The 20369-nt window shown below is 35.2% G+C and overlaps 2 protein-coding genes and 1 long non-coding RNA gene across 3 annotated transcripts; 2 read left to right on the top strand and 1 right to left on the bottom strand.

Annotated features, from left to right (window-relative positions):
- The first annotated feature begins 340 nt into the window (after window positions 1–340).
- LOC113333335 lies at window positions 341–1898 on the top strand. The gene is made up of 2 exons (XM_026579841.1): window positions 341–682; window positions 1448–1898. Exons 1-2 carry the CDS (start codon window positions 502–504, stop codon window positions 1654–1656), a joined length of 390 nt encoding a protein of 129 aa, XP_026435626.1. The 5' UTR covers window positions 341–501; the 3' UTR covers window positions 1657–1898.
- Window positions 1899–12225: 10327 nt separating this feature from the next.
- LOC113333362 lies at window positions 12226–15759 on the top strand. The gene is made up of 2 exons (XR_003351957.1): window positions 12226–12587; window positions 15507–15759. It is a non-coding gene; the product is annotated as an uncharacterized LOC113333362 (long non-coding RNA).
- Window positions 15760–18181: 2422 nt separating this feature from the next.
- On the bottom strand, window positions 18182–19161 carry LOC113332877. The gene is made up of 2 exons (XM_026579377.1): window positions 19045–19161; window positions 18182–18712 (listed from the first exon to the last, which is right to left on the bottom strand). The coding sequence occupies exons 1-2, from the start codon at window positions 19159–19161 to the stop codon at window positions 18182–18184; spliced, it is 648 nt and encodes a 215-aa protein (XP_026435162.1).
- Between the last annotated feature and the right edge of the window lie 1208 nt (window positions 19162–20369).

A 20369-nucleotide genomic window follows, 5' to 3' on the forward strand; every position in this document is an offset into this window, starting at 1 on the left:
TGGATCCTTTCCAACATGTACAGATTTGTACCAACTGACCATTACCATATTATCAAATACAACATATCGTGGATCAGAGAGGCGAATATCAATTTTGGAAAGTATTTTCAATATTATTATTCCCTAAAATTATAATTTCCTATATTTTATCTTTCTTTGCATCTAGAATTTATGTTCTTCCCTTGATTAAAGGAGACAAGTTTTATCTCTCGTTCATATCAGCCACCAAAATCATTAATTAACAACTTTATTTCCTCTTTTTACTCTCTTTCTTTCTTTCCCTTCTTTTGTTTTACTTGTTTTTACAAAAAAAAAAAAAATTATTTTCTTGTTCAATAGCCATTAATCATTTAAAAAAATAAATAAAAATAGGGCTCACAAAACTCTCTTAGTCATTGTTTTTCTCTTTTTTTTTTCTTCTTTGTTTTTCTTTTCGATCACCTGGGTTAAAAGTATTTCCCAGTTAATCACAGAAAAGAGAAACAATCAACGCTAAAGACAATGGTAATCAAGGTAATATTATGGGTATTTATGGTCATGATGAGTACAACATATATAGGGAAAACAGAAGGTTATCTTTGTTATTGGGATTGCGTAGATGCTTGCAAAGTTTCTGGACCTGAATGTTGGTATCCTTGCCTTGATTACTGTAATCCTCCCTTGTTATCACGAACTGGTGATGGTACGTGTATGAATTCTACAATCAATAATTATTATTTTTTCATGAATATTATATTGCTATTTTTTCATAAATATTTTGTTATTGTTCCTATGTCGACTTTGTTTAAGCAAAATTTATATTTTTTTCCTTGTCTATCTAGATAACCATATCTCAATTTTCTATGAGGCAAACATTTTGTTTGCCCTATTTTTGATACATTGGTCATTAATTATATTTTAATAATAATTCTGCAAGTGAGTAGCATATGCTAAAAAAAATAATAAAAATTATTTATTTTTTTAATATATCTCTTTGACTTGTAAGATACAGACATAAGGAGTGTCAGATTATGGGTCTCGTGGTTCTTAATTATTTTCCAAACCTATGTATTGATGATAAGGATCTACAAAATAACACGACAATATAGATTTTGGATTAAATACTGCATGCACGATGGTTTCGATAAAATGGCCTTATAGATTTAAGATATGTTTCGTTGGTATCGCATATTTAAAATGAAAGTCGAACAACAACTTTTCGACAATCATTATGAGAAATTACCTATGATAATTATTAATGTAATAACAAACGCCTGGCAATAATTGTATTTAAAAAATAAAAAATACTACCTCTGCTTCTGGAAAAAAGACACTATCACTTTTTCATTTTAACTTATTTTTAGGCTAAAATGAAAAAGTGATAGTATCATTTTTCCAGAAAGGGAAAAAGTATTAAGTATGATTTGTTTCAATTCTTAATATATTAAGCATTAAGGTTTATTTGCAGCCCCTGCGATGTCTCCCGAAATATCTGAAGCCCCTTCTACGAGCAAAGACATCACAGCACAGCTGGCAAAAGAATTCGGTGCTACAATCGCTGAAGATGTTTTCACAAGCAAAGTAAATACTAAGGAAGGGATGGGTCAACCAATCAAGACCGAAGACTTTTTCTTTTTTGGACGACCTTCAAATAGGAAACTTATTCCCAGACAATAATTGGTTGAATGCACCCAACCTCAATAAAAGTAAATCAATAATAAGATTTGTTTATGGAATTATCTGGTTACATGTGTTCGACGCCTTTCCTTGATTATTGTCTCTGAAAACTAATTACCATTTATCTCATCTCTTTTCTCTTTTAAGCATTAATATGTAAATGTCTATTCTTAACATTATGTAATTAGTTTCCAACGATTATTTGTTTACAAACTCGAGGTATGTATTGTGCAATTGGTATATGAAATATGGTCATATACAATATCTATACAAACATGAATCGGAAACTCTTTTATTTATTCAACTTATGTACATGACAAATGTTAAAGCATAGATCGGTTGAACTCACCAAGCGTTAGTATATCAAGTTTGGTTGTCATATTTTAGTATCAAAACTCATCTAGAGTCGCTTGATTAAATACTAGAGTCAACTTCGTTTAGGTTAGACTAGAAATTCTGGGAATGTTGAGACATACAAGTATTACTCCAAAGATCTGAAGAATGCGAAGAAGTAACGAACTACAACGACGACATCATCCTTCCACTTGAGGTTAGTAATACTGACTTGAACTTGTCTCATTCCTAACGTATCTTTCAAGTCGTGCATATTAAAAACATAACTGCGGAAATCTGTGTATATTGTATATTATACTCTAGTGATGTGACATGATCATAATAGTATGACCATAGTATTAAGGAACTAGACTATGAAGTATAACACTTATCTTTTGAACTTCGTAGAAATAACATAGACATAATCTTGTATATATTGTTATGATTATGTGTATGGGTTATGGTGAAGATTTCATCATAGGAAACAATGTTTTACATTTTTTTAAAGGAAGTACATTCAACTTGTTTTGTGAATTGAAAGGGAAATCAATAGGATTATTGGTCTTGTTATCCATTGCATATCTTTGGATGACCAATATGTGTGAGTTGGTAGAACCGATCTTAACTTAGTTTATGCATCTTGGTATAACCGATCACAATGCCTAGAATTATGATTTGGTATGACCGGTCCTGATAATTGGCGTAACCGATCCTAAGTAATCACCATGTGATGGTATGAATGATCATTGTAATTGGTGTGACCGATCATAAGTGTTGTGTGACCGATCCTTGTAATTGGTGTAACATGTCCTGGTAACTGGTGTGACCGATCACAAGTAATACCATACGTAGATGAAACCAATCCTTGTAACTGGTGTAATCGATCCTAGTGACTAGTGTGACCGATCACAAGTAGTTCTATATTTAGGTATAACCGATCCTAGTGATTGGTATAATCGATGTAGGATCAGAATCTCGCAGCAATAATGCCTCAGCGAAATTATCAACAACACAACACTGTCGCAGAACAATTTTAGAAGTGACATAATAAACGACGTCAACTAAAATCATGAGAAGAATGTAATGACTCTGCGAAAATAAGAGAGTTTGCGAGATTAATATTTTTAAGGTTGCGAGAATGTCGCAAGACATATCCGAAAATAAAGGACAGATTAGCTGTCATCCACTAGGTACTTCCTTATAAATAGTCGTTCAATTGTAAAGGAAAATGACAGGTCTTTTTTGAGTAAGAAACAAGTAAATAGGAGAGAGAAAATCTAGAGCAGTGGTTATTCTTGATTTCTTTATCTTTTCTTGTAAGATTGTTCAAAGATTCATCAATAAAATTAAGATGTTAATCTAAAAATGAGTTGAGTGTTAATGAAATCATATGAGGGGTGTAGTGTAGGATTTCCTGCAACTACATAATGGCGCTAGAAACAGGGACTATTGAAGATTATTCTAGAAAAAATTGAAGATTAATATTGAGATTTGTGAAGATTTGGAGTGATTGATTAAGAATTTTACATAATTTCTTGCAATTCGTTAACATTGAAGAAATGGCTAGAAAAAGAAATACATCAAAACAACCAACTACTGTTAGAAGAAGCAATAGAATTGCGGGAAGGGAAAGAAGTGAAATGGGAGACTCTACTAGAATGAGAAGTAATAGAGAAAATCAAATTCAACCACCAGTTCGACAAACACTAGTACATGAGAGGAATACAGATTATGATAGGGTGAGTATAGACACTTGGCAATCAAATTCAGTAGAAGAATAGCAACAAACCAGAACCATTGACAGGTAGAGAGAAATCAAGAAGCAGATGAAGGAATAATTCATGGAGATGAGGAAATTGGAGCGTTAGAAACGTTGAGACGAAGAATACATGAAGAAAGAAGAGCTGAGGCAGAAGAACGTGCGAATTTAACAAGACAAAATCATGAATTGAGGATGGAAAATATGAGACTACAGAGTAGAAGATCGAGAAGTATTAGAAAATCATATTCAAGATCGACTAGAAGAGAAATGAGGCGAAACTCACCCACAATTAATGCTGGAAACAATATTCAAGAAGAAATATCAAATCCTAATGAAGAATATCGCGAAAATAGAGAAAGAACTGATGATCGTTACGTTCCACAAAATGAAACTTTTGATGATAGGCAAAATGGTAGAAATCAAGAGAACAGACAACGTCAGGGACGAAATGACCAAGATGGCGAAGGAAATCGAGAGGAATGAAGGAGAATTTTACATGAAAGAGAAACTCAAAGAAATCAACAGACGATTGAAGAAGAAATTGAAAGACATTATGCTGAACAAGCACGTTTAATTTGCGAACATGAAAGATTGAGAGCGGAAATGTAAGAACAAGAGCTTCAGGAGACAATTCTCCAGAACAATCACGACAATCGAGAATGAAGGCGTACACAAAACCGGAATAACGGTAATATCAATGAAGAGTATGATAGAATACAGAGGATGGCTGAAAGACAGCGAATGGAATTAATAAGAAATGAACAAAATCATGAAGGGGAAATTGAGAGACATAATCATATGCGAATTCAAGATAGAGATGAGAAGAGACTCGCAGAAGAAGACGAGATGAGGATAATGAAGAAGAAATGCAAAATTTCGCGAGAGAAGAAAGACATGAACGCAGAAGAAGGGAGGCGAAATTAAAAAGACCAATGGATCAAAATTCAGGTGTAAATAAACAAATCTTGAAAGAGTTAGAAGAAATGAGAGGAATGCTAAATAATAGAGGAGAAGTAGGCAGAAGACAATTAGATGAAGCTATAGAAGAAGCTGCGAAAACTCCATTTACAAGGGAAGTACAATTAGGAGGAATACCACCAAAATGCAATTTGCCCTCATTAACCAGCATTTTTGATGGAACAACTTGTGCAATTCAACACATTAAAGCCTACATGAGGTGCATGTTGCAATGGGAAAATCATGATGATGTATTATGCAAGTATTTCGCATCCAGCTTAACAGGGGGGCGTTAAAATGGTTCGAAGGTCTACCAAAGAATACAATAACATCCTTCAATCATATGCAGACTACATTCCTGGGGGCATATATAAGTAATAATTCTTCGCGACCTGGTATTGAAGACGTGTTTGGATTAAAACAAAGGATTGGTGAAAGTTTGAAGCACCTAACTAAAAGATGGAGGACTATGTGTAGAGAAATGGATGGCCGTGTAGATGAGAGATATCTTATATTATCATTTATCAATGCTATGTTTGCAACCAACCTATTGTATGTCCAAATTTTCAGAATCAAGAATACGATCACACTGACTGAATTGCGAGAACTTCAAGAAGAATATATTGCTCTAGAGGAAAGGAAAAATGAAATGGAATCATACCCAGTTGTGAACACCAGTTCACAAACAGCGAATGCAAGCTTATTACCCAAGCTAATAAACACAGTAGCGAATACTTTGCAAGTACAACAAGAGAAGGTGACGGGTAACAATCAACAGAAACTGGTGGCTATGGGAAGCCGAGATCAAGAGGAGTATGAAGGAGAAAGAAATTTCTACAATCGTGGTGGAAATAACAAGATTCAAAGACTCGATCAACCACAAGAAACTTATGGAGGTCAAAGACAAAACTATAATAGAGGACAAGGAGGTCACAAGGTAGTATGGGAAGAAATCAAGATGCCACCTCTAAATGCAAGTGTGGAGAAAATATGGGAAGCTATAATTTTGATGGAGAATATACCAACACCATGGAACATGGGAACGGAACCACCTCCAAACCACAAAAGCCATGAGTTTTGTTCTTATCATCATTTTCATGGAGATACAAAAAATGATTGCAAATATGTAAAAAGAATTATTCTGAGAATGATAGATCAAGGAAAACTAAACCACTTTTTGGTAGGGCACCCACAATCTCAACCATTGCCACCACCACCAGAACATCACAAAGTAAACACGATGAAAAAGAAGGAAGCATTTTTCATAGAAGTTGGTGCAAAAGCAAAGAATCTATTTTGTCACTCTATCATACATTCATACAAGACAACTGAAGATTTTCATGACAATGTTTTGAGTAGAGTGTTCGCAAGAGATAACGATGGAAGAGAAATTATGAATATTGCGAAAATCTCGCCACTAAAGGAATGGCAGAAACAGATTATTTCTTTTACCGCAGAAGAAATCCCCGAAGGTGAAGAGGTACATGATAATCCATTGGTAGTAAAATTAGAAATTAATACAAAACCGAAAGAAGATGAGGATGATGAAGCTGAAGATTCATGGGCAATTAATAGGATTCTAATCGATACTGGAAGCTCTGTGAACATCTTATTTTATCATACTTATAAAACTATGGGAGGAAGAGATGATGATCTTATACCATCAACATATATGATATATGATTTTAATGGTACTGCCAACAAGCCTAAAGGGGAGGTTACTATGCGAATTCCATTGAAGGGAATATCTTCGGAAATCATATTCTGTGTCGTTGATGTAGAGTCACCCTACAATGCATTAATTGGTCGACCTTGGCTACATGGGATTCTAGGTGTAGCTTCAACTTTCCACCAGTGCATCAAATTCCCTCACCCCAGCGGTATAAGAATCATAAAGGGAGATTGGGTTGAAGGAAAGAGGTGTTACGAAACTGATATAGAATCTTGCGAAGGAAGAGCAAACAAGAAGGAAAATTGGCGACACAAAATCAAAGAGACACAAATAAGTGAGAGGTTGATGGTGGATGCAATCGAACGAAAAGAATAAGATATGTTACGAAACTAATGCTAGCTCAGAATAAAAAAATGATGAACATACTACTACCAAGGAAGCAGTAGCAGAAAATAACAAAGAAGCAGAGGATGGCAAAGGTAATAAAAATAAGAAATGTATGAATGATTAATTTGTTGCGAGAAAATATAAAAAGTATTAAAATAGAAAGAGATTTTGAGTTACAACAATGAAGAGGTAAAAGAATGAAAGCATACCAGACTATTAAGAGAATGCAGGAAATTGGGAGTCACTGATCTAGAAACTTCGCGAAGAGAATTATCACCATCCAACAAAGGAACATCGCAGATTGTAGCGAGAGCTTTACAGGTATTAGCGAATTGACTATCTCTCATTCCTTGCAAAGAATCAGAAAAGAAAAGGCCAGAAAGCTTAGCCATAGAAGATTCAGATGGAGAATCTTCATTTGCAGCAAGGTCATCATTATCCTCATCATCCTCATCATTCTCGGAGTTTTCATGAGAAGGAATATTTGAAGGAGAGGAAGAACGGACTTTTCTTTTCTTTGAAGGAGGAGAAGTTGGTTTTTCCCTGCGAAGAGCACCTTTATCTTTATAACCAGTCTTCGCAACATTGACAGGTTCTTCTATTTCAGCAATAATCTTCACACATAGATAGAAATAAGAAATGGAAACAACAGTATACTATTTATAAATAAGAGAATATTTCTTACCTCATCTGTATATGAGCGAAGAGCTAACAAGGTACTAGTCTTCCCAGTCCTGTTATAACTATCTTTCAGTTTTTGGATATGTAGAATGTCGCAAGAGTCAGCGAACAAAAGAATAAAGACAAATAAAGAAATATAAAGTGAGCAAAACTGGAAGAAACATACCTCTTTCTCCTTCTCGGGCCAAGAGAATACCCAAGGTTGATAGGTAGCGAGATTCTCAGGAAGAACATTTGACCCAGCAATGTAAGGTCCTTTTAACATCAAGGGAAAAACACACCATTTATCATCTTTGGATTGGCGAGGAGTTGTGTTTTTACCAGAATGCCAATCAATGTCTTGCATGAGTATTTTATCTTCATCAATGTTATCTTTCCTTTTCAAACGAATACCCCAGCGAGTATTCTCTTTCTTCATGGAGATCAATTCGTAATTTTCAAAGAAACTCGCTATTGTGTATTTCTCGGCAATTATCTCCAAGTCTGCGAATTTAGGATCCCTAAGTTCTTTGGAGTACATATATCCTTTACCAGTACCACGATTAGCGAACTCTAACATCAGACGGATGCAATCCCCACTCAATTGGAAGATAGCTCGCGAAAATCCCGAGTGAGCGAGAATTTCATAGAACATAGGAATATCTGGGTCATAAAGAGGAATGGGGAGACCTGCGAGAATTTGACCTAGCAAAATTATGATTGATTGATCATCACAATATTGATCATAGAAAAGTTTGATAGAAATAATTGATTTGGCACTTTCACCAGGAATGGTAGAAAGTGTGAAACCTTTCTCTGCAAGATCTTTTTGGACGTCTTTTAAGTTTTTCTCATGTTTATGGCCACTTGGAGGCATATTTGAATATAGAGTATGGGAATGAATAATTAGTAAGAAGATTGAAGAGGGAAGGGTTACAGTAGCGGAACTTACGGAAGAACAATATAGTTGCAGAGATGAGAGAGTAAAAAGAGAAGAGAAAGTAAAAATAAAGTGGAAAGAAGAGTAAGAAGAATATATAAAGAAGATTTTTTACTCTAACAAATAAACATCATTAAGACGAAAAGACATGAGCGGTTGAAAAGTAACGGTTACAGAAGACATGTCAAGAAACAGATGGAAGAAAGAATACGTGTGATAAATGCAGAATATGAAGAGATGAACAACTGTGGCATTTCTCACATCATTCTCTACTTTGCATAGAAGATATGAGAAGAGGAAAGATGTAGGATCAGAATCTCGCAGCAATAATGCCTCAGCGAAATTATCAACAACACAACACAACAGCGTCGCAGAACAATTTTAGAAGTGACATAATAAACGACGTCAGCTAAAATCATGAGAAGAATGTAATGATTCTGCGAAAATAAGAGAGTTTGCGAGATTAATATTTGTAAGGTTGTGAGAATGTCGCAAGACATATCCGAAAATAAAGGACAGATTAGCTGTCATCCACTAGGTACTTCCCCATAAATAGTCGTTCAATTGTAAAGGAAAAGGAGAGGTCTTTTTTGAGTAAGAAACAAGTAAACAGGAGAGAGAAAATCTAGAGTAGTGGTTATTCTTGATTCCTTTATCTTTTCTTGTAAGATTGTTCAAAGGTTCATCAATAAAATTAAGATTGTTAATCTAAAAATGAGTTGAGTGTTAATGAAATCATATGAGGGGTGTAGTGTAGGATTTCCTGCAACTACAATCGATTCAACCCATGTATGTGACTTGGAATGACCGATCACAACTAACCATTATGATTTGGTATAACCAATCACATAGAAGTCTTGGAATACTGGCAAACCAATTCTAAACTTGTATGGAAGTGCGGTATAACCGATTCCAAGAAAGCAAATCCATGTAAATATGAAATAAGGATTTGCAGTGAAAAGATGTCAACATACTTTGAACACGAGTAGTAACTCGTATCATTTATTGTTCAAAGATATTCCTTGGTACTCAAGTTGATCTTGTGCCGAAATAAATTAAGAATCTTTAATTAAGGTTTTTGATTTTATATGCAATTACCCGCAATTAATGTATAGCTCTAGAAAATAAAAATTAGTAATGTGCATTTACTAATTGGTGATTTTCTATCGAGAGATTTCGGAAATATTGGACAAGCATTTATTGGAATCAAGAAAACCGAATTATGCCATTCATTGCATATCTTGAGAATATTTTCGGTTTGGAAATTCCTTGGTGTCTAAACATCCTTGGTCTATAAATACCTATGTTTGCATTTCTAGCAAACTATCCTAAGAGTCAGTCAAACTTCATTTCTTGTTGTTTCTGGTGGATCCGCCTATTCGGAGAAAATATCCTAATTAGGTGAAATCTCTTACGACCGCTCGTTTAAAGACTTCTGTGGGATCAAGAAGATCCACGCGTATCGTTGGTGGGAAACTAAATAATTACAGTGTTATTAGTTTTCGATTTGATTTGATTGACTAACGGTTGTTGAAACTTTGATTGAACCTAGTTTGTTTATGCTTGAGAATCTTCTCTTCTGATATAATATTCACTTAAACTAGATCGAAGTATCGACGGGATCTTTAGAACTATTGTTAGATATAAAGACATCTTGTGATAATCCATTGTTAACAGACTCCATTCCGTGTGTGACTGATCACAAGAGATTCAAGTGGTGTTGCGAAGGTTTTGAAGATAAAAGAAGATTTGAAGACGAAAAAGATTTCTTATTAGTTTTCGTATCGTGTGAATTGTGTGCACAAACCTTGATCGGCTGGGATCCAACTAGAATTGATTTATCTTTGATATATTCGATTGATTAGTTGCGTGATGTTAGAGCATATCTCGGTTGAACCCACCAAGCGTCGGTATGTCAAGTTTGGCTGTCATATTTTAGTGAACCAAAACTCATCTAAGAGTCGCTTGATTATGTACTAGAGACAACTGCGTATAGGTAAGACTTGAAAGTCTAGGAATATTGAGTCATACAAGTATTACTCGAAGACCTGAAGAACGTGAAGAAGTAACGATCTACAACAACGACATCATCCTTCCTCTTGATATTAGTAATATTAACTTGAATCGTTTCATTCTTAACGTATATTTCAAGTCGTGCTATATTGAAAACATAACTACGAAGTTGTGCATGAATATTTTACTTTAGTAGTGAGACATGATCACATGATTATAGTATTAAGGAATTAGACTACGAAGTATAACGCTTATCTTTTGAACTTCGTAGATATGACATCGACATAATCTTATAAATGTTGTTATGATTATGTGTATGGGTAAAGGTGAAGATTCCATCCCAGGACATAATGTTTTACATTTGTTTAAAGGAAGTACATTCATGAACTTGTTTTATGAATCGAAAGGGAAATCGCTAGGCTTATTGGTATTGTTATTCATTGCAAATCTTTGGTATTGTGAAATGGTAGAACCGATCGTAAATATGTTATGTTGGTATAACTAATCCCAATACCTGACTTATGATTTGGTATGAATAATTTTGATTAATTAGTGTAACCGATCCCAAGTAATCACCTGAGATGGTATGATCGATATTTGTAATTGGTGTGACCGATCCTAGTAATTGGTGTGACCGATCACAAAAGAGTTATGTAATCGATCCTTGTAATTGGTGTAACCGGTCCTAGTAATTGGTGTAACCGATACTAGTGACTGGTGTGACCGATCACAAGCAATACCATGTGTATATGGTAACCGTCCCTGGTAATTGATGTAACCGATCCTGGTAACTGATGTAACCGGTCCTGGTAACTTGTGTGACCGATCACAAGTGTTCCATATTAAGGTATAACCGATCCCAGTGATTGGTAGAACCGATTGAACCCATGAATGTGATTTGATATTTGATCAATCACGTAGTTGTCTTGGAATACAGATTAACCAATTCTAAACTTGTTTGGAAGTTTGGTATAATCGATTCCAAGATTGTAAATATGAAAGATGATTTAGAAAGAAAAGATGTCAACATACTTTGAACACAAACAATAACTCTTATATTTTATTGTTCAAAGATGTTCCTTAATTACTCAAGGAGATTCCGTTCCGAAATAAATTAAGAATATTTTAATTAAGGTTGTTAGTTTTATAAGCTTTAATTACCAGCAATTAAATGCATATCTCTAGAGAATAAAAATTGGTAATGTGCATTTACTAATCGGAGATTTTCTATTGAGAGATTTCGGAAAATATTGGACAAAGCATTTCCTGGAATTATGAAAACCGAATGGGTATTTATTGCATATCTTGAGAATACTTTCGGTTTTGGAAATTCCTTGGTGTCCAAACATCCTTGGTCTATAAATACCTAAGTTTGCATTTCTAGTAATCTATCCTAAGAGCAAGGCAAACTTCATCTTTTTGTTGTTTCTGGTGAGGTCGTCTATCCGGAGAGGAAAGTACCCCAATTAGGCGAACTCTCTTACGACCGCTCGTTTAAAGACTTATGTGGGATCAAGAATGTAATGATCCTCAAGCTCGTCAACGCTATTAGACCGGTCAAGAGACGAATTAAATGCTAATGACTCGATTAGTTAACGTAAATTTTAATTAATAGAAATTAATCTAACAACGACTTAGATAGGAAACTAGTATCATTGAATAGGTCTCGAAAAGTTAGGCAAAATGGACTACTCCAACGTGTCGTTCGGATACCGTACGAAGAAGATATCAACGCATAAGTACGAAGGGAAAATTAGTCTTTATGCGTTAGACCAACCTGGGCTTCCCTTATCAATCGAGTGGGTGTGTCAGTTAAATTCCTTGGTCTTATCCCCTCAAACTAGATCGAACAAAACCCATTCTTTCTCTTTTCCTTCTCTCTATTTCTCTTCTTCTTCTCTATTCCGCTTCTGGCTTCTCCTTCTTTCTGTCGATCTCAGTTCAAAAGAACTGAGTTATTCTTGTGTGAGATGTTCATAGAAAATTAGGTGGCTTGATGAATCAAACAAGACGAAGTTAGAACTGGTGTTGTTCAAGCTTCTGGGGAAGAAGAAGGTGATGTTAATCTTGAATTGAAGTTAAGGTTTCTGAAGTTAGGGTTCGTGTAGAACTGATGATGATTTAGTGTTGCCGATGGATGAAGAAAAGAAGGGTTTTCGTCAAATCGATGAAGTGAAACTGTTTTGATGCGGAATCGAAAGAAAAAGGTAAATTAGGGTTTCATTGAATTAAATTAGTTTTGTGTGCAATTGTTCGTTAATTGGTTGTTTAATTGGATGGGTTTTGTGTTAATTTGTTGGATGGGGTAGAATTTTAGAAGAATTCTGGTTTAGGTGATGAGTTGATGAATTAGGGTTTATGTTCTGTTCTTCCCAAATTTGGTTAGGGTTCATTAAGTGATTGAATACTTACAGAAACTGGAAGGAAGATGAATTGATGATTTAGAGTTAGGGTTTTGGTTTGTGTTTTGGAATTGAGAAGTTATAGTTGGGATTAAGTTACAGGAGATGAAGATAACCACAAGTGGTGGCTGGAGAAGTTTATATTATATTGGAACTACAAGGGATTCTGAAGTTACAGATGTGCAGGGGTTAGTAGAGTTTGAGTAGTGTTGAACTGGTGGAGGCGGAGAGGAGTTGGAAGTGGTGAACTGTGAAAGTTGCAGGTGGATATTGTGGCCTGAATTGAAGGTTAGATGTATGAATTATGAGATGTATGATCAGGTACGGATTTTGCAAGTCATTGAATAAGATTATGTGAATCTGCAATTAAGTGATGTTGTTCTCAACTGATAATGAGAAAAAGTTGTAGATGAATGAGATACGGGTGGAGGCGATGATTGTATTGATGCTGAAACTGGTTGTAATGAACTGAGAAAGAAAATGATATTTGTGGGATAATTTGTTGGAGGTTGTTGCTTTAGCTGCAGGTGGAGTTGTAAATTGAAATGGAGGTGGTTCAAGTTAAGGTTTAGTAGTGTTGGTGCAGTTGAGCTGTTGTGGATTAAATGAATTGAAGCTGTCGGTCATCAATATGCAGAATTGTAATTGCTGGTGAAGCTCTAACTGGTGGTGTATGAACTGTGCAAGTTAAGCGGAAAAAGGAATGGGGTTAAGTTGTTGGTGGTTTGGGAAGGTCAATTTCAGTGGCAGGAATGGTTACGGGGATCTATATTGGGTTCTAATGAACTGAGCAAGAGAATGGTATTGGTGTTACAATTCAAGATGAGTCTGATAATGGAATGATATCCCAAGCGAACTGTTAGTAGTGATGTTGTTGGATTGGATAGTTTGGTCGTGTATTGGGATTAGAGTTAGAAATAGTGATTATAGTGATTGAACTGAATCAAGGAAGAAATGTTTTAGTTATGTATGTAATACAGATAGTAGTTAGAATTGGTATGAGCTAGAACTAAGAGTGTGGCTTCTGTTAGAGTTGGTCTTTGTGAATTTATATTTATGGTAATGATTTTATGAACTTCTGTTTCTTGAGACTTGGGCATATTAGTCATCCCAGTCAGTTTAGCTGACTCAGTTTGTTAATCTAACTTAGTGTATCTGACTGAGTTTAATCAGTCTAACCTTGAGTTGACTCAGAGACCTTACCTTGACCAGGACTTGACTCAGTAGACCAAACTTGACCTTTGACTTGGACTGTTGACCTGACATTGGACGTTGACTGTTAGTTGACTTAGGTGAACTAAACCTTCGTTTAATGGGTTGGCTTAGTATACTTGGGCCTTTGGCTAGAATTCTTAATTAAAGTTTTTGGACCACTTATGGTCTTAATTGACCTTTGGTTCCATCTATAAAGTTGTAGAAACTCATTAGAACTATCTAATGAACTATAGAATCAATCTAATTGAATTATTAAACCTTTGTTATGCTAAAGGTAGATAATAAAAAGGTGTAGAGCATGGGCTTAGAATCATTAGATAGTTCACTTAGTCTATAACTAGATAATTGTACGAGATTATGATATGAGCCTTGTATAAGCCTTTTGGATAATTCTTAGTGTGCTTATGTGATTAACAGTTAGTCTTTATTTAACAACGATCGATTCAAATGATGAACCAGTGAATTGACAATCTTGAGGTAGGCGAGGCTTGTCTTCAGAACAGGTCGGAACTCTTGTAACTCTTTTGTAATCATTAGGTTACTTTAAACGGCGAGCATGATGTGTCTTATTATTTTTGAGCATGTTTGAATGTAACTATATGTTCTTATGCAATACATGTTTGAGTGCAATTGAATGAATATGTTGCACATATGCATTAATTAGTCTCCTCGCGAGGATTTTCTATGTTCTCCACGGATTCTCGCTAAGCGTTTATAGGTGGGGAAGGCCACGCACTAGTACCTAGGTGAAGATCGGTACCCAATATTACTATAGGTCAAAGCAACCTATAGATTACATAAACCCTAAAAGTTGTCTGGTGGCAGCTGTGGGTTGATATTACTATTTTACTACAGGGGGAATGACTCTCTGGCTTGAGGGTACCTGCGGGACACATCAGGGTATCACTGGGTAGCGGAGAATAATATGCCCCTAGATATTGAATATATGTGGGGAGATTGGTCGTTTGCATATCATGCTTGATTGTTCAGTCTTAGTAGTTCGACTGGGTTACTATGATCTCAACTCAGGAAGAAATTCTAGGTTCCTGGTAGGATGGGACCTATTGGGAACCTGCTGTGCGGGTTCGAGTCATAGTAATCAAACCTTCTTATATATTTTAGACTTAGATGGTGGCATCAGAATTTATGAGGAGTACGCATTCCACGAAAATATCATATGGTACCTGGATTCATGCTATCATTTGAGACTGGAGTTATTCTAGCATCTTCTCCTTCATTAAGTGAGACGAGGTTGGGATACCATATGTTTAGGTTACTTTATTTCATCTCCGTAGATCCGTCCAGTGGTGGATATTTTATAGATATTGTAAATGGACATAATATCTAGGGAGGTGAGTAAGAGTAATCTTCTGCTTTGTGATGTGTGTAAGTGATGTACAAATATTTTCTCTAGTAGAACTGTGAAGTATGTTAGTGATTACTTGAATGTTATAAAGGTATCTAATGAGCCCCTTTTTGGGATGATGTGCTCACTCGTTCCCACTTCAGTTTTTCAGTTATCAGAAGAGACGGTGCTCGCGAAGATGTTCGTTTTCTTAACTTAAAGATTTAGAGTTGATGCGAATAATATGAACCACTTTAGGTCTGTGCATTCTGTTTGTAATTCACAAATACATTATTTTATTATTATAACTTGAGAGATCCTTCATTTACTTTTGCTCGAGTGGTGGGTTTAGTTTTTGGGTTAAGTTTTGTATCTGATTTCTAATTTGGAATTTAATTATACGATTTAGAGCCTTAATGCCTCATTATATAGTTGATCTCTTAGATTAATAAGTAGCTTAATTTTGGGGCGCTACAAAGAAGCTCCACGAGTACCGTTAGTGGGATATTAGATATTTGTAGTTTATTAGTTTTTGATTGATTTGATTGACTAACGGTTGTTGAACTTTGATTATACCTTGTTTGTTTATTCTTGAGAATCTTCTCTTCATATAGAAGATTCACTCAAAGTAGATCGAAGTATCAACGGTGCCTTTAGAACTGTGTGTAGATCTAAAGACATCTTGTGATAATCCGTTGTTAACAGACTCCATTCTGTGTGTGATTGATCACAAGAGATTCAAGTGGTGTTGTGCAGGTTTAATTGAAGATTAAAGAAGATTTGAAGACGAAAAAGATATCTTATTGGTTTCTCATATCTTTGTGTAGCACAAACCTTGATCGGTTGGGATCCAACTAGAATCAGATTTATTCGATTGATTAGTTGCATGAGATTGGCATCACCTTATCGTTTCTTGTTGGAATCTATATTGATTGATTGCAAATCTAAACTTGAGTGCTTCTGTAGTTATTGGATAGATTGATCTAACCAGGCAAAGGAGTTTATTCGATTAAACGGAAGAGCCTTTGCATATGACTTGATATATCTTTATCTTAAAGAATCAATAGAGTTGTTACCAAACAGATTTGTTGTTCCTTTACTGTTTGGAATACGATCCAAAGGAATTGTTCCAGTGCGTGCACTTAAAGAAGTCGGAAGCGCAGGTATACTGAAGAAACTAAGTGAACTAGGGTTAGTTGTTTGGTCTCAACTATACGAAGTTGGTTTAGATTTTGTATAGCGGATTAATTATGAGAGTATTCAATTCTGGACTAGGTCCCGGGGTTTTTCTGCATTTGCGGTTTCCTCGTTAACAAAATCTTGTTGTGTCATTTACTTTTCTATTTCCGCAATTATAATTAGAAGTAAAATACACAAACGTTAACTCTGTATTACTTGATAGTGATCCTATAGAGTTTGGTTAAGTCCGAACCTATTATCAAGTAGTCACACTTTGGTTGTTGTATTATCTTGATCTCATATCCATAGACGATCACACAAAGTGTGAATACCGATTTGTAGTATTGTCTCGACTTTGTCCATAGACAATCACTTTCGATAAGAGGACTTATAGGTGGACAAATTAAAGATTGTGGTGTATTTGGGTACCCTCGTCTTTTCAATTGGTATCAGAGAGTGCATAAATGAAAAGATCTAACAATCTGTGTTTGGTGCGATCCAACCTATAAGAATTGAATCTATGTCTGAATCAATTAATGTTATGCGAGAGTATGTATACTCAAATGTTGAAGATTCTCCTACTTCGGTAACTCATGATCCAGGAGTTACGAAAGCATCTGAGTTTATCTCTGATGGAAAAGAAAATGCTGATAAAGAGTTGGTAAAACTCCTAAAGCCTATAAGATCTTTGTCTACAAGAATGCTAATATTAAAGACAGAATCTAATCTTCTTAAGAAAGAGATCAGAGAAAAAGACATGCAACTAAGTATTCTTGCCAAAGAGAATATGGATCTCACTGTCAAAGTAGAAGCTCTTGGTAAATCTCTTACTCAAGATCAAAAGACTCATCCTATGACTCTGACTTTTTTTTTTCTTTCTAAATCATGAAATTTTATCACTCAAAATAAAGCTAAAGTTATACAAAAAAGGCTATAGAGCCATAAGCTAAACAGCTTTACAATTCAAGAAAATCAAGAGCTAAATCTAAAATACACTCCCTGCTCACATTCCAGTCCTCCCAGGAATTCTGGTTTTTCCTCATAGTACAAGACAGTACCTCTTGAAAGTAGCACACATTTCTTTGCCATTTGGTCAGCAGAGAAATTTATTTCTCTGTATGAGTGTCTAAAAGTTATTGTAGTAATGTGTGTCTTAATATTCTTCCATCTATTCACAACAACCCATGGTATGTTCCCATTCATAAAAGCCCTTAGAACTGCATTTGAGTCCAAACTAAAACACACCTTTGTATAGTGTTTTCTAACTGCCCACTCACCTGCAACCACCAGTGCCGTTACCTCTGCCAGATAGTTAGTTGCAAGTCCCAGTCCACTAGATGCTTCTCCCACACATTCACCTATCTCATCCCTTGCCACAAAGCCAAAACCAGCATTCCCTGGATTTCCTTTAGATGCACCATCACAGCATATTAGTATTTGGTTTCTTGAGGGGAGTTTGAAATGACATTGCTTCACCTGTGTACTTTGAGTTTTCACTCCTGTTATTCCAAAATATAGCAAGATGTTCAAATCATACATCCCACCCCATTTAGTGCTCTTGATTCTAACATTCCCCTGTAAATCTGATAATTCTCTGTTTGAACTTAATGATGTTTGGATTTTCATGCTCATATATCACTTTGTTCCTTGTATGCCATAGCTATGTCATAGTATTAAAGGCACAGTTAAACCATATTGCTTTTATAGCACCACTCTTCTCTTTAGCCACTTGTAGTACTTCTTGAAAAGACATTGGATTCAAACATTGAAATAAACCTCCCAGCCAATGCCATATTTGAACACTAAAATCACACTGCCATAATATATGTTCCATTGTGTCTTGATTATTACCACATAAGTAGCAGTTTGAGACAGTCAAGAACCCCTTTTTCCTTACTGTTTCTTCAGTGGCACAAGCACCTCTCAAAATCTTCCATAAATTAGTTGAAGTATATGGATGAATGCATGGATCCCAAACATTTATTTCCCACCGAGTTATTGGGTATTTCTTCCTTATCAGCTGAGCAGCACTTGAGACAGAAAATTTACCTTGAAGATCAGTTTCCCAAATTTGTATGTCCTTCCCATGAGCTAGAACTAGAAGTTCACTCTTGTCAAAGAATCTGTACATATGTTCTGGTACTTTCCACCTACCATTCACAATCAATTGGTGAACTTTTAAGTCCTTATTCTGTAACACAAAAGGATCATTTGCATATCTATCAATAAGTGCATAGTATTTTATCCACTTATCATTCCACACAGATATTTTCTTCCCATCAGATACTAGCCATATGCTTCCTTCCTTAACTTCAGGTTTAACTCATTTGATACCTGGCCATATAGATGACTGTTTATAAGTTATAACCCATTCATTTTTGTTATTCTTATATTTGGCTCTCATGAATTGTGTCCATTCTACATCCTCTGTCTTAATCTTCCATAGTAGTTTCATTAGCAGGCTTTGTTCATTATCTCCAATCTTCTTAATCCCAGTCCTCCTTCTGAAATTGGTGAGTTTACTTCATCCCACTTGACTGTTACTAACTTTTTAACTGCAGGGTCACCTGACCACGAGAAATTTCTTATAATCTTCTCACACTCCTTAATAACTGACTTTGGCGATTTATACACTGACATGTTGTATACTGGCATGCTACAAAGCACATATTTTACCAGAGTTAATCTGTCAGAGAATGCAAATAATTTCCCCATCCATCCTGCAAGCATTTGTTGCATCATTTCCACCATACCCCAAACCTGAAAAGATTTTACTCTACCAGGATTTAAAATTACTCCCAAATACTTATCAGGGAATCCTATGACTCTGACTAATGATCCTGTTATAATTTCTTCTGATGAGGAAAATAAAATTCCTTGCTCGACTTTTACAGATCGTGATAATAAGACTTGTTTGATCACGTCTGAAACAGATCATGATGATGAAAGGTTGTATAACTACATCAAGTTAGAAGAGAATGAAGAACCATCTTCTACAACTACTGATGATCAAACGATATCTTGTCCAAAGGAAACTTTGAACCGATTCCGTAAAAAATATCTTAAGGAATACAACTTTCAGTCACTTGACAGGAAACTTATACTTCTTCAAAATACTGTGGTAAAAGTATTAAAAGAAGTTTCTTGTCTTAAAAAACTGAAAGATCATTCCTCAGTAGAAAGACAGAATATACCCCAAACTGATAAGATCAACTCAAAAGAATTAGAAGTAAGAGTTGATAATCACTTCTGGAAAAAGGTTCCTCCTCACTCATGTAGAAACAGTCTTTGTTTACATGAAGAACGATTCCAGAAGAAAGGGAAAGAGAAAATCTATGCCAAAGAAACAATCAGGAATTTCCGATAATTGGTTCAGATAATCATACTAATGTGCAAAATAAGGAAATCCTTATAATGAGAAAATCTTATGAAAATCTCATTGACAGAATTAAGAGAGATCTATCTCTGAAAATTCACATATCAGTATTGTTTCTCCTCATGTTCATAGATCAAGGAAGGATCATCTTCTTGGGAGAAAATACTTTGGGAAGAAATTTCCAAAGAGAAACATGAACTATGTTTCAGATACTCGTTGTAAGCAAGAAAAGGCTTACTCTGATACAACCTAGTTGTATGGAGATTGTGCACTCTCATCCTAGTTCGTGCTCATAACTTTTGGGACGAGAAAGCACATAAAACGAGAGCAAAAAATTTAGTTTGTGTTTTAATTAAAAAAAAAATTGTGAAAATTTCTTGGTAGCTGCGAATCCTTTTTTTGTCTAAAAAGTTGTTCATGTTTATCATGATCTTCCAAAAATAGGTCTTATTTGAAATTTTCGAATTTTAAT

This window comes from Papaver somniferum, unplaced genomic scaffold (assembly GCF_003573695.1).
Source record: "Papaver somniferum cultivar HN1 unplaced genomic scaffold, ASM357369v1 unplaced-scaffold_132, whole genome shotgun sequence".
Lineage (NCBI taxonomy): Eukaryota > Viridiplantae > Streptophyta > Magnoliopsida > Ranunculales > Papaveraceae > Papaver > Papaver somniferum.